The 14,356-nt window shown below is 31.6% G+C and overlaps 3 protein-coding genes across 4 annotated transcripts; 2 read left to right on the forward strand and 1 right to left on the reverse strand.

Moving 5' to 3' along the window:
- Positions 1-85: 85 nt before the first annotated feature.
- LOC119601736 (zinc finger protein 383-like) lies at positions 86-2,906 on the forward strand. 2 transcript variants are annotated; one of them, XM_037952872.1, is made up of 5 exons: positions 113-231; positions 301-491; positions 554-760; positions 830-1,300; positions 1,386-2,906. In XM_037952872.1, the coding sequence occupies exons 1-5, from the start codon at positions 177-179 to the stop codon at positions 2,649-2,651; spliced, it is 2,190 nt and encodes a 729-aa protein (XP_037808800.1). In that variant the 5' UTR covers positions 113-176; the 3' UTR covers positions 2,652-2,906. The 2 variants fall into 2 exon arrangements, with proteins under 2 accessions (XP_037808799.1, XP_037808800.1); XM_037952871.1 differs by having other exon boundaries at positions 86-491.
- Positions 2,907-3,749: 843 nt separating this feature from the next.
- Positions 3,750-6,360, forward strand: LOC119601728 (zinc finger protein 286A-like). The gene is made up of 4 exons (XM_037952862.1): positions 3,750-4,158; positions 4,224-4,439; positions 4,651-5,220; positions 5,286-6,360. The coding sequence occupies exons 1-4, from the start codon at positions 3,871-3,873 to the stop codon at positions 6,207-6,209; spliced, it is 1,998 nt and encodes a 665-aa protein (XP_037808790.1). The 5' UTR covers positions 3,750-3,870; the 3' UTR covers positions 6,210-6,360.
- A 151-nt stretch (positions 6,361-6,511) lies between these two features.
- Positions 6,512-7,520, reverse strand: LOC119601729 (DNA-directed RNA polymerases I, II, and III subunit RPABC1). The gene has a single exon (XM_037952863.1). The coding sequence runs from the start codon at positions 7,395-7,397 to the stop codon at positions 6,765-6,767; it is 633 nt and encodes a 210-aa protein (XP_037808791.1). The 5' UTR covers positions 7,398-7,520; the 3' UTR covers positions 6,512-6,764.
- Between the last annotated feature and the right edge of the window lie 6,836 nt (positions 7,521-14,356).

Here is a 14,356-nt window from a genome sequence, read left to right on the forward strand (position 1 = left end):
AATAACGCCGTTAAACACAACGACAGTTCTCTATTGGTGCAGTATGTTTAATCCTCGAATATATGACAAACTGTTATATTGTTAACCTCAGAGTTGTTATAGTTTGTTATTGTTTTGAAGACGTAAACATAGATTTTTTCAACTTGATTGTTTTTCCAAACAAAAGTGGTAATAAAATGGATTTTAAATCCAAACAAGGATCTGTATCCTTGGATAAATTTAATAAATGTGGTGAGGTTTATAGATCACCAGTTATTAGTGACAAACAATACATGTTTTTATCATGTATTTATTGTAAAGATATATCTTGGGAATTGGAAGACTTCATGCAACATCTGGATAATGCCCATCAATCCTTAGATGATAATTCATCAAATATATATAAAGAGGAGGAGCTTAACGAAGATAATTCAATAAATAATGAAAATATTGCAGCATTAACAATTGAAACAAATACAGTAAAAGGAATTACATCTAGCATTGGTGAAAATGTAATATTGTTAAAAGTTGTTTAGGAGTGTTTTGTTAAATATGTAGATATTGTAATTTTTAGGATCCTTTAGATGAACAACATTATGATTATAGTGATCTTTTACCGACGGCTATCAAAGAGGAACCTTCTGAAACTAATGAAAACGATGGTAATAACCTAAACACGGTTGGTAAACTTGATAATAATAATGATGTTAATCAAGGCAATGAGATTTTAGAAATATATCCGTTTGAATATGATGACAATAGCAGTGATGAAGATTATGAGGTAAAAACAAACATATAAATTTATTAAATTAATTGCCATTCTTCATAAAGAAACCTTTACAATTTATAGCCAGATAAAGTCAGCACTGATGATAATGATGATAATACCGAAGAATACCTAAATGAGGAGTCTGACCAAGATAACGAGGATAATAATGATGACGACGAAGATATTGAATTATTGGATGCAAATATTGAAGATAATAAGAAAACTAATCTAAAACGTTTTACCAAAAATCGTGAATTTATTAAAGCAGTTATAAATGCCTATCAAAAGCAAAGTCTTTTATGGGACATGGAATATAAAACCAAGAAACGAAGTTCGCCAGAAAAACAAAGAGCACTTCAAATTATATTAAAGGAAATTAATGATAAATTTGAAATTAGTGCAACACAGCAACAAATAGAACGTATAATAAAACGTCTTAAGTTGAGATTTATACATTATTCGCGTTTAATAGATAAGGGAGAAACGTATAAACCTTTGTGGTTCTATGATTTATTGAAATTTTTAGAACCTCATTTAAAGGATAATAAATTGGTAAGGAAAATTGAGACGGAAGAAGAATTTTATAGTTAAAAATTGTAAATTATATGCAAACTATTATTTTCCCCTTATTTTTCAGCGAAGCGGTATTTGCAAACAATTAAATGATGAACAATTTCTTACATTACTTAAGCTATTTAGAGAAAATGAATGTTTTTGGAATGAAAACAATATTTATCATACATCCGTTATAAATAAGCAAGAAATTTTAAAAACAATAACCAATGATTTTTCAAGACTTTATGAATTAAAAGATTTCAATATTGATATTATGCAAAATACAATAGAGGAAATTATAGAAATGGCTAGAGAGGAGAATACGAATAAGATGCGTTATATGGCAAGTAATAGTAAGGGACCCTATCAATCCACTAATAAATTTTACAAAGAAATGGAATTTTTATTGCCACATGTGGGTCCCTTTAAATGTAATTATTGTCCAAAAACATTTACGGATATTTACGCCTATAAATTTCATATATCAAGACATGAAGGCACCAAACCGTTCCAGTGTATGCTATGTCCGCGTGAATTAACGCACAAAAAAGAATTTGTTTGTCACTTGAGGCGACATACGAAAGAGTGTCCTTTTCAGTGTAATGAATGTGATAAATCTTTTCCCAGCAAAAAGGAATGGCATCGACATGTTATAAAACATGGCTCTAAACCTTATGTCTGTGAGCTTTGCGCCGATAGTTTCTATACCCAACATCAGCTAACCAATCACATGAAAAATCATAACAATATACGTGATCATGTGTGTCCTGAATGTGGCAAAGGCTTTACACATCGCGGATTGCTAAGACAACATTTGCAGACCCACAACAAAACGAAATGTTTATGTACTCTTTGCGATAATATCTATTCAAATCCGCGTAGTTTACGCAAACATTATGTAAGAGTACACGAGTCCGGACAAGAACCCTCGGCTGCTTCTATGGCTCAGTATAATTGTCAAATATGTAAAATAACATTTCCCTCTATACAAGACGCCAAACAACATCGGAAAGAGCATAAACAAAGTAATCCTGCTGAACGTAAACATGTTTGTGATATATGTGGTCATCATTTTGCTTATCCCAGAAATTTGGCCGATCACAAAAAGACCCATTCAAATATACGGGATCAAGTATGTGATGTGTGTGGAAAGGCTTTTACCAATACTAACTTATTGAATCAACACAAAAATGTTCATACGGGAGAGAAGTTTGTGTGTAAGGCTTGTGGTAAAGATTATGCTCACTATCGGGGTCTATGTCGACATATAACAAAAGCTCATGGTACTAATATCCGGGATTTGGATGCCTTGTTGGAGAAGCAAAAACTGACAGCAAATACACAGTAATTAAACTAATTATAATAGTAAGGTATAAAATAACTATTTTTTTATTTTATAGATTTTTTTGTAAATTAAACTATTCAAATATTTGTTATAAAATATCTCTTTTAAATTCTCTTAAATTTAGCAGGTCCTAAATTAACTTAGGAAAAGTTTAGGAATTATTACTTATGTATATGAAAAGGCTTATTTTTACATATAATTTTTAATTTTAAACACGTCCTCGTGTTTAATATAAATAAAAATAATTTTTAATCATAATTGCTTGTCTTTATAAAAATTTGTTTTTTTCTTACAAATGAAACCCCAGTTAAAAGTGAGGAAAGAGATGTGGAAAAGTCAATACAAATAACCTATTTGAAGTACATCAAGATTTGAAAAAGTAGTGAAATTTACATTAGCGTGTCATTAAGAGAATATGTTTTATTTTTGACATCCAATTATCGGATTTTTACTGCTTCTAAAAATAAGATTAGATGTAGTTCAAAGTTGCCAAAAATGAACAACATCCCTCCAATGACACGCTAATGTAAAATTCATAGGTTTTACACCCGAATTTGAAGCACTTCGGGTTACTAGTTGTGATGAAAATACTAAATATTTTTCCACACTTTTTTTGCTGGGTGGTTATGCATTGCTACCACATTAGTTGAATGATACGCTGGCTCAAGGACGATGCCTATTGAAAATGGTTAAAATCGGTATAATATTTCATACTATTTCTTATAAACATAATTATAGCGAAGAAATTCAGCAGAAATAAATAATATACGAATATAAAACTAATTACAAAATTTTATCGGGATTGGTCCATATTTCCCCTAGCCCCTATATAATGACTCTTTCAGAAAATTTGTTTTTCGTCCATATATTACTTAAATGTATCGGAAACAATGTAATATTAAATATAAATGCTGTATATGAAATATCAATCACATTCAATATTCATAACTGGTGTAGGGTATCATATGGTCGCCCATGCCTAACTATCTTACTTGTTTTAGAATTTATTCGAATACAATTCAAATAAACTCATATCTAATTACAACATAAAAACAACAACACTATATTCAAACGATTGAAGTATAACAGTTAGGAATTTCTTGTCAAACACACAAACACTGAACATACCTTTGGAAAGGAAAAGCAATTTCTTGTTTTTCTTATTAAAAACTTTACAAACTATTTTTACAGCAAAAAATTAATTAATTTAATATAACTAAAAATGACTGCATTGAGTTTAACGAATTATAATACATATTCAAATTATAAAAAATGTGGAGAAATATTACAATCTCCTATTATAGGAGAGAAACAATATGCCCTGTTGTGTTTGCAATGCCATGAAATTTGTTTACAATTTCAAACATTTATGATACACATAGAACAGGAACATGAAAACTCCTATCTAGATGTAAAGACCAAGGAGGAAAATAAAGACTTTAACGAGGAGGATGACATTGTGCTCAGTGAATACGGTAAAACCGATAATGAAGAGGATGAGGATAAAAAGGTGCTACTTTGAGGCATTGTTTTATGTATTGCCCATGAAATGTTTAAAGTTTTTCCCATTTTTAGGATTTCCTTATGGATCCTTTAGAAGAACCCGAGGTGTTATTGATTAAAAATACACCTTTGAAAGAAAAAGATCAAGTGTGTAGCAGCAGACAAGTTGCACAAGAACCAAAACGAAAATCTCAACATAAAAAATTACAAGAAAAAGATGTTAAACAGGAACCTCTTGATATTGATTGTAAATCATATACTGATGGTACAATTACAAATGAAATTGAGGTATTTATTATTCAGTGGTAATAGTTTATAGAGAAAGTTCTGAAATTCACATTTGAACGTGATTTAAAAAAAATATAGTATTTGTTGGTAAAAGTTTAAACCATAAACGATATTCCAGGAAAAGATCAGATAACCAGAAAATTTAGAACCAATTTTATTCATTTAATTGCATAATTTAGCATAATAATGCAACAAATATTATTTTTTTCAGTTTGTAAACTCAAATGTGCATAGCGATGAAGATGAATTGGATATCGGGGATTTGGAGGATAAGAAAGAGAAATTAATTAAAATTACAAAAATAGATGATAATGATGAATACTTTGACGATGAATATATAAGAGATGATGATGACGAAGATGAGGAAGAAGAATTTTTGGACGAAGTAAAAACACCGCCAGCTAAAAAGTCCAAAGTTAAAATGGACGATGGTCTAGATATTGATGAGTTTATGCAAAATAAAATGAAAGTAATATTATTTATTACTTCGTATCAGAAACAAGATGAATTATGGGATGCAACCAGACCACCAAAATTAGTAAATCGATGTCGAAAGAAACGTGAGGAATGCTTAAAAATCATCTGTGATGAATTGGAGAAAATGCAAATTCAAATGACCACAAAAGATGTGGAGAAATGTATAAAATACATGAGAGTACGTTATATACGCGAGGTGCGTATACGTATGAATTATATAAAAAATAAAGATAAAGACTATAAGCCTTTGTGGTTTTATGATCAGTTGGAGTTTTTAAAACCCACATTAAGTTTCATACAAGAGGTAATATTTCTAACTACATATAAGTAAAAATTAAAAAATGTGAAAATCTTGTTTTATATTCACAGCTAGAGGAGGAGCAAATGTTGGCTAAACCCGAATTAAAAGATGAGCAAATCATTACCTTAATTGATATTTACAAAACACATCCCTGTTTATGGGATGAACAAGATATTTACTATAACTCTGATCAAAGGCGCCAAGAAACACTGCAAACCCTTTTAAGAGAAGTCAATGAAAAATTGCAATCAAACTATACTTTAGCCGAGCTGGAGGAAAAAATCGAATTTATACACAAACTGGTGAAAAAAGAAAAGGAGTATATTATAGAATTTACCGCCAATAAACCAGTTGAAGAATACAAATCGTCGTGTAAATTTTATGAACACATTGAATTTTTATTTCAACATTTGGGTCCGTTTAAATGTCAATTTTGTCCCAAAGTTCTTTCACACATCTATACATTCCGTATACATACGGCCAAACACGATGGTTCAAAACCATTTAAATGCTCTGTTTGTCAATATGAATTCACGCAAAAGCCCGGTTACGTTATACATCTAAGACGTCATACTCAAGATTTTCCCTTTGTGTGTAAATATTGTGGCAAAGGATTTCCCTGTAAAAAAGAACTTAAATTACATTTTCAAAATCATCCAGAATATGAAAAGGAATTTATATGTGATATTTGTGGTGAGGGTTTTACCCAGCAAAAGCTTCTTAATTGGCATTTAAAGGCTCACAACAATATACGGGACTCAATTTGCAATGTCTGTGGTAAAGGTTTTACCAATTCGAAATTATTATTTCAACACCGTACCGTTCATAGTCAACAGAAGAGTGTGTGTAAATTGTGTGGTAAAACGTATGCACATTATCGCGGTCTATCGAGGCATATGACTAAAGATCATGGTACAACAGTTGCTGCTGTGGCAGCAGTAATGGGTGAAAAGCCGAAAAAAAGAGTTCTAACTTTAAATGAAATAAATTAAGATGTTTTATTTTTATTGTAGATATATAAACATAGATTGTAATATTAGTTTTATATGTATTATACTAAAAGGTTTATTTAAATTTAATTTTAATAAATTTATGGACAATTGTAATTTTTGGTCAGACAGAAAAAATTAAAAAGCGATCAGTTTCATTCAGTTTCAGATAATAATTTTTTTAACACAGCGACAAATGTATACTCTTCTAAAGGATCGATCTGATATCAGAATTCGAAATCAGTGCAGCTCTATAGATTAGAGAAGTAGGTACGTCTTCATTTTGTTGAATCATACAATATTTCTAGAAAGTTGCGATATTTTATTAACAAAGTATCTTCATATCAGAGGTTTTCTTTACTAAATTTCCGATTTACGCCAATGTAAATATTCTTGCCCAAAGCCCTACTACGTTCCACTCTAAACTACCAATAAACACAAATACATAATATGAACTTAATACGTTAGACAATCATTTTTATTGATACATGTAAATCTATAGTATGTAAAGTAAAATCTTAAAATTAGAAAAATGTCCAGAGTCGCCTTAAAAATCTTTCAGCACACCAAACGGTAAGAAATATAACGACCAGCAGTTTCTGACGAACGGATGATCTTTACAACTTGTCCACGTTTTAAACCAAAATACCTAGCCACTGGATCACCAGCTTGAATTCTCATCAACATGTTCTCCTTTAGTTTATAACGTGCCAACAATTCTTGCTTTTCCTCGGGCGTCATCACCACATGTTCGGGTACCAATTCATGTTCCGTGATATTTATCAATAGTTCAGATTCTAAAAATTGTTCTAAAATATATTTAGGTGCCATATCGACCAAAGATTGTTTGGCTGATGGTGTCATGCCGGCCTGTACCACCACAATGGCACGGTGTATATTTTCTTCCTGCATACGGGTACAATAGGTCTTAATCGTTTTAATACCAATCTTAGGCTCGTCGGGAAAGAAGACAAACATTTGATCCGTGGGATCATCGTTATGGGCAACTAGAACAATTAGATCCGAACGTGCTGGCCTCTTTTCACTTGGCTTGTCACCAAACATTTCTTTGAATTGTTCCAATGTTTGATCCAATTCATCTTGTGTGACCAAATAACCACGATCGTGGCTCAGCTGCATAATTGTTTTGCGGATACGCCACAGTTTGTAGGTTTCAGCTTCATCATCCATGTTTTATAGGATATATTTAATAATAACACGAATTAAATTTAACAATTGTAAAATAAATCGAGAAAAATCACACTTTCATCAACACGCCGCGCCAGAGCCCTGCGCCGACAAATATTAACGGCGGCGGCGACTGACACTAAATATGTCGGCGGCGGCTTAAAATCGACTGTAAGCCGGCTAAGTTTTCAACTACGTTTATTTTTTTTTTAGTTGCATGAGAAATTATGCATGGATGAATAAAAAATTCTTAAAAATTAAAAACAAATCCTTTCTCCAAGTTTTACTAGGATCTGCCGATATTTAACCCTATCTTCTATATAAAACATCTTGCAGAAAATCAGTTTCTAAAAAATTTTGCATTAAGAAAATGATCAATAACGTAAAAGATATTTTATTTGTTTATTTACTAGCTATACCCAGTGTGCTGTGCTACCCTAAAAGCAATATAAATAAGAATCCTACTTAACAATTTTGATGATTCTAACTACAATGGTTTTCCAGATATACAATTTGTTACATATGGGAGATTCCACGCAAATTATTGCAATTTCGCCAATTATTCCGAACGTTAATTAAGATTTTAATTTAATCTATGAAAAATTTGAATAATCTAATAGTTTCCAGATATACAAAATTTTGTATTTAATTCATATGGGAAGTGCCAAGCCCCCCATTGAAAGTCCGCCCGTTATTCTCTAAATGTTCTTCAGTAAAATTTGAAGATTCTAGCTCTAATAGTCTCTCAGATATACGAATTTTTCTATTTAATTCATATGGGAGCTCCAAGCCCCCCAGATGAAAGTCCGCCCTTTTTTCTCCAAAATGTTCAGATGAATATTAAAGTTGTTCGTGCAAAATTTGAAGAATTTAGTTATATTAGTTTCCCAGATAAACGAATTTTTGTATTTAATTCATATGGGAGGTTCCGCTCCCCTCAATGGTAGTCCCCCAGTTTATTACCCAAAATGTTTACATGGATGTTAAAGTTCTTCCAGAACAACATCATTTAAAGTGATCACAAAGAGATTGAAAAATATTCCAAAAGTTTCACTTTGAAAACATTATTAGAATGTATGAAAACTCGCAACTCTAAAGGAAGACTATTCCTATTTTAGTGGTATTTTATGATTAAAATAAGTAAGAAGTAAGAGTTATATTAGGCAAATCATATGTCGTAAAAAAGCAAATTTCGGAAGTGGTCCGATCATTAGATTAATAAGAACGTCACCGTGATTTTCGGATTAGGGACTTAAATGTAGAATTGGATCAATAATATATATAATTTAAAGTATTTTTTTTAATTCTACCATAATTCTATCATAATGATAACTTTTGGAATGATGTATTAGCTATAAACTGATTTTCTGTAAGAGGGTTATATTGGCGGACCGATCCTCATAATTTTATTTTTCATAAATGTGGGTTTCGGTTCCTAAAAATGTTTATTTCGTCGACATCGACATTTGAAAGCCATTTATGTGCGTTTAAGTCATTTTCTGAAGAAGATTTCATTGCATATTTTCGTTCCAACAAAAATTGTTTTATTATGGTATTATTAAGTACGTAGAAAACGTTAAAATCAATTATTGAAGGGGGCAGGGTCAACTATGGCCTATAGAGATTTCGATTGATATCGAGCCCTTTTTGCAAAATGGACGTAAGCGAGATAAATTTTCGTTCAATTAGGATACTGCGTGTTTAATTTTATGTTTATATATTCAATATTTTAGAAAATTCAAAAAGTACCAGTTAAAGAACGAAAAATAACCAGAAATACTCCAGTTTAAATTTTCATTCACTCAAGTCCCTGATTGCTTAGTTTTATGTACAAGTACAAGAACGTACAAGTTGAAGAACGAAAAAGTACCAAAAAGTCCCGTTTTATATGTTCTCACTTACTCCATGTTCAATATTATAGAAAATTCAAAAAATACCTTTTGAAGAACGAAAAAGTACCAAAAAGTTCCCTTTTATATGTTATTACTTAATCCGGGCTGTACATTCCTAAATTCATGTTTCTAGGTTCAATATTATAAAAAATTCAAAAAGTATCAGTCGAAGAACGAAAAATAGAAAACTCAAAAAGTACCTTTTGAAGAACGAAAAAGTACCAAAAAGTCCACTTTTATAGATTCTCAAGTTCTAAGTCAAAAAAGTACCAGTTGCAACATCGTATTGGGAGCCCGTTATTATGTATTCATATGTATAAGTTAATAAACCAAAAACAATGTTTTATAAAAAAGTATCAAAAATAGGTACAATTTTCACCCCTTAAACATCCGAATATCCAAAAAGTACTAAATTTATATTTTTATTTGTTCGTCAAGTTATGAAGGATTCAAAAATATTTTTTGAATGTTCTCTGGTTTAAAAGATACATGGGGTGCAGAAGAAGTACCAAATTACAGTTTCTACCCGTTAATTCCCCAAAGGGGCCGAATTTGAAAAAAGTACCAGACACCTGCCCGCTTATTTTTTAAATGAACGACGATAAGCTTTAAACTGTTTTTGTATCTTTTATAGTTTAGGATCATTCGAATTTCCAAAAATCCCGTCTAAGTGGATCTATTTTATGGGAGACCAACCTCTTGTCTAAATTTCAGCTCTTTAGCTAAAACCGTTTAGGCTCTACGATGATGAATCAGTCAGTCAGTGTCAGTAACGTTAGAATTTTATATATGTATTATGTATATAGATTTCGTGCATTGAATTATACTGTAAAAACATTGTAATGTTCGACTTGAATTCAAGTTTCGTTTTCACTGGAGAATGCTATTGAATTAAAGTGTATTTCAACACTTGAAATTTGAATGTTTGACTGGAATTAAAATTGTTTTAAACTTTAATTCCAGCAAGAATGCTTATTTGGTATAGTGTGACAACTATAAGGGACCTAAAGTCGACATAAAGCCCACAATGGTTAGTACCAATATTTTGCCCAAACAACATCTACATACCTAGCCAGGTTATATCCTCTAGGTCTGTGAAGACATTCTCTACAAAGCTATAAATTTGTATAAAAGGCGGCTTAACAATTGTTTCTTGTAAATATTCGGCCACCATAGTGTTTGGAGACAACAAGAGCTTCACTGAAAGGCACACCAGACAGACATCGCGCTCTATTATGGGTGTATGGTAGTGATTCTGCTGAGATCAATGGTATAATAATAAGTATGTATCCCAAGGATACCCCCTGAATACGGCAATCAGCTCACCACTAGCCGACCGACCACCACCCGCCTAGGTGACTAGGGAGGTATACAATCGCCACTCTCTTGTGGGCATTCTTCCAGGAGACCATCATGATGCCTCCTCTTTCTTGAAAAGAAAGACGTTCTTTATAGACAAATAAATAATTAATTAACACCATTACTTACATTTTTTAATCTTCTAGATCTCACAGATATGCCAAATCTAGATTTCAATAAACACTTTTGGGTATTAAACGAAAACAAACCCCGCCTGGAAAAACATTTTCATCATAGTTATTAACAATTTAACTAAATTAAACCCAACACTTGCTGTTTCTTTGCACAATGACCCTCGGTATAGTAGTATATAACATACATTTCAATTTTTAGTAAAACATTATTTTTTATTTAAAGAATATCATTTCTGTCATTTTAGATTTTCGCCCACACACAACAACAGATTTTTTGTGGCAAATAAAAAATGCAGAAAACAGCTTGGCGCGAAAAATTCTAGCAGAATTTCTTTTCGCAGTCGGCAGAATTGACATCAACTGCACTTCCCATTTGAAATACACATGTTCGATACCCTAGCCCTTTACGGTATGACATACCAGCAATGTAAAAAGGTGTAGCTCCGTTGACGCCAACGAAGCTGGTTTGAAGTCAAAGCAGCGACTCGAATTAGGCGCGAAAACACGAAAATATCTGAGGCGAAGCCTATACATCGAACGTTGAGCAAAGTTCTACACCGGCCAAATTTCAATGAGCGGCTTATTATTAGATAAAAGAAAACTTGCTTAAATGAAAACAAATTAATTTTATATTGTAAAATTCCACAAATTTAGCGAAAGTATTCTGTAAATTGTACAAAATATTATGGCGAAATTTTCAAGCCGTATTAAGCTGAAAAATTTTCGGCGGCGGCGGCTTTGACATTTTGTTCGGCGGCTAGGCTTAGTCGGCTTAAGCCGAATCGGCGCAAGTCTCTGCACGCCACGCCAGAGCCCTGCGCCGACAAATATTAACGGCGGCGGCGACTGACACCAAATATGTCGGCGGCGGTTTAAAATCGACTGTAAGCCGGCTAAGTTTTCAACTACGTTTAGTTTTTAAATTTTCAACCATGGTATATTAATTATAAGGTAGTGTTAACAGAGCAGCTGATTGTTTTTTGCTAAAACACTTTTGATTTTTTTTACATGTATTTTGACAGTGTGCTGCCACTTTTAAGTGTAGGCATACTGTCAAACTCCATATATAAAAAATAAAATGAATTCGCTCTGTTTTTCTGAATTCGCCGACGACACTACCTTATAATTAATATATCTTGTTTTCAACGATTTTAAATAAAAACGCAATCCGAGAGATCAGAAAGTGGGATTTTGGAAGCAAATATATTGTTTATAACAACAAAACAGAGCAAGCTCAAAAGTTGTGTGAGAAATTATGCAGGCATGAATAAAAAATTCTTAAAAATTATAAACAAATCCTTTCTCCAAGTTTTACGAGGATCTGCCGATATTTAACCCTATACTCCATTGTTTGTTTAAGTTAACATCCCTATAAGAAATGAATGACCGAAACTAACACATACAAAATGATTTTACTAACACACATGCAACATTTTTTTTATAGAATTGTCGAAAAAAAAATTAATGGATGATTCCATCAACAATGACAGTCAAATGACCGGTAAAATGACCGTTACTGAACCCAATGTGTGGTATAGGGTTGAATTTACATATGAAAGAATGAAACAACTACATTTTGATTAAAATGTATTAAAATTTATATTTTGATCAACAATGACAGCCAAATGACCGATCAAATGACTGTCACTGTGTTACAGAGTTGTATTTTTCGTCGTTACAAATTAATTGTTTCTGCGAAAGCCAAAGATCAAGAAGCGAAAAAATAATAAAATTACAAAGTCTTTAAATTATTAAAAATAAAGAGAATTATTATAAACTAAATTTTAAAAAAGTTCAGGAAGTGGATCAGAAGATAAACAATTCGGAGTTTAATCAATCAATGGTAACATAAATATGTACTTATGATTTTTATATTTCGATATTTATGAATACTTATGTATTTCTTTACAGACAACTTATTTCCACAAATTAATAGGAGCATCAGAGGACTTAAGATTCTGCGTGGTATGTAAAATGGTGAAAAGACTGGTAATTTATGTATATGATTACTATATTAATAAAATTAACAATATATATATATATTAAAATATCAATAAATTGTGTTTTATTATAAATTGGTATAGCCGTCAGATTTGACGGATATATTCATCAAGTGTGATTAGTCAACAATGACCGATTAATGCATCATTTTTTTATTTGTTAACTGTGATGGATATATCCATCAAGCATGATTAGTCAATCATGACTAATATTTATATCATCCATGAGTAGTAAACAACAAAAGAGTGAGCAGCTCAAATATATGTTTTAAAGTCGATAGAATTCATAAGTGCGAGGGTGATGCAACATCACATGTACACAAATGCAAGATATATTAATTATAAGGTAGTGTCGTCGGCGAATTCAGAAAAACAGAGCGAATTCATTTTATTTTTTATATATGGAGTTTGACAGTATGCCTACACTTAAAAGTGGCAGCACACTGTCAAAATACATGTAAAAACAAGTTAGAGTGCTATATTCGGCTCTGCCGAATCTTAAATACCCTCCACCAGCAAGCTACTTTTCATTGAGACCCATTTAACTATCTAATTTTTAGATAACTTGGCGAAATTTTTGTTTCCTTATTGAGGGTACTAACATTTATGCATATGTCAAACTAATTTTAATTAGGTCGAGAAAAATGTATATTAATAGGCCAGTTTGAAAACATTTTAATATAATGATATATCTGTACACAGAACATACTCATTTTGAATTTTATCCGGATATAATCATTTAATTACGAATTAAGTGATATTAAGTGATTTTCAGAAGTATACCTTATATGGGAGCTAAGACAACCTATGGATCGATCCGGAAGAAAAAATCCGTAGAATGATTTATATATACAAAATACACATTTATGTCGAATTTTATCCCGATAATTTTGATTGTTAATGTGCATTTGAGTAATGGAGCTATGAGCTATGACCAATAATGAACCGATCCCTGGAAAAAGTGGTAGAATGATTTATATGTACACAAAACATATTCAAGTCGAATTTTATCCTTATAGCTTTAGAATTTAATGAAATATATTCGTTTAAGTGATTTTCGGAAGTGGACCTTATATGGGAGCTATGACCAATTATGAGCCTATCCGGAAAAAATTTCGTAGAGTGACTCATATAAAGACAAAACATATTCGTGTCGAATTTTATCACGATAGCTTTATTTGACAATGAAATATGTACTTTTAAGTGATTTTCGGAAGTGGGCCTTAAATGGTAGCTATGACCAATAATGGACCGATCCGTAAAAAATTTGGTGAAATGATTTGAATGTATACAAAACATATTTGTGTCGAATTTTATCCCGATTGCTTTACAATTCAATGAAATATATGCGTTTAAGTGATTTTCGGAAGGGGACTTTATATGGGAGCTATGACCAATTATGGGCCTATCCGGAAAAAATTTAGTAGAATAATTTATATTTATACGAAATATATTTATGTCGAATTTTATCACGATAGCTTTATTTGACAATGAAATATGTATTTTTAAGTGATTTTCGGAAGTATATGCGTTTAAGTGATTTTCGGAAGGGGACTTTATATGGGAGCTATGTCCAA

Source organism: Lucilia sericata, unplaced genomic scaffold (assembly GCF_015586225.1).
Source record: "Lucilia sericata isolate MDLA Ls3-8-SP2 unplaced genomic scaffold, ASM1558622v1 Contig000187F_arrow, whole genome shotgun sequence".
NCBI classification, from domain to species: Eukaryota; Metazoa; Arthropoda; class Insecta; order Diptera; family Calliphoridae; genus Lucilia; species Lucilia sericata.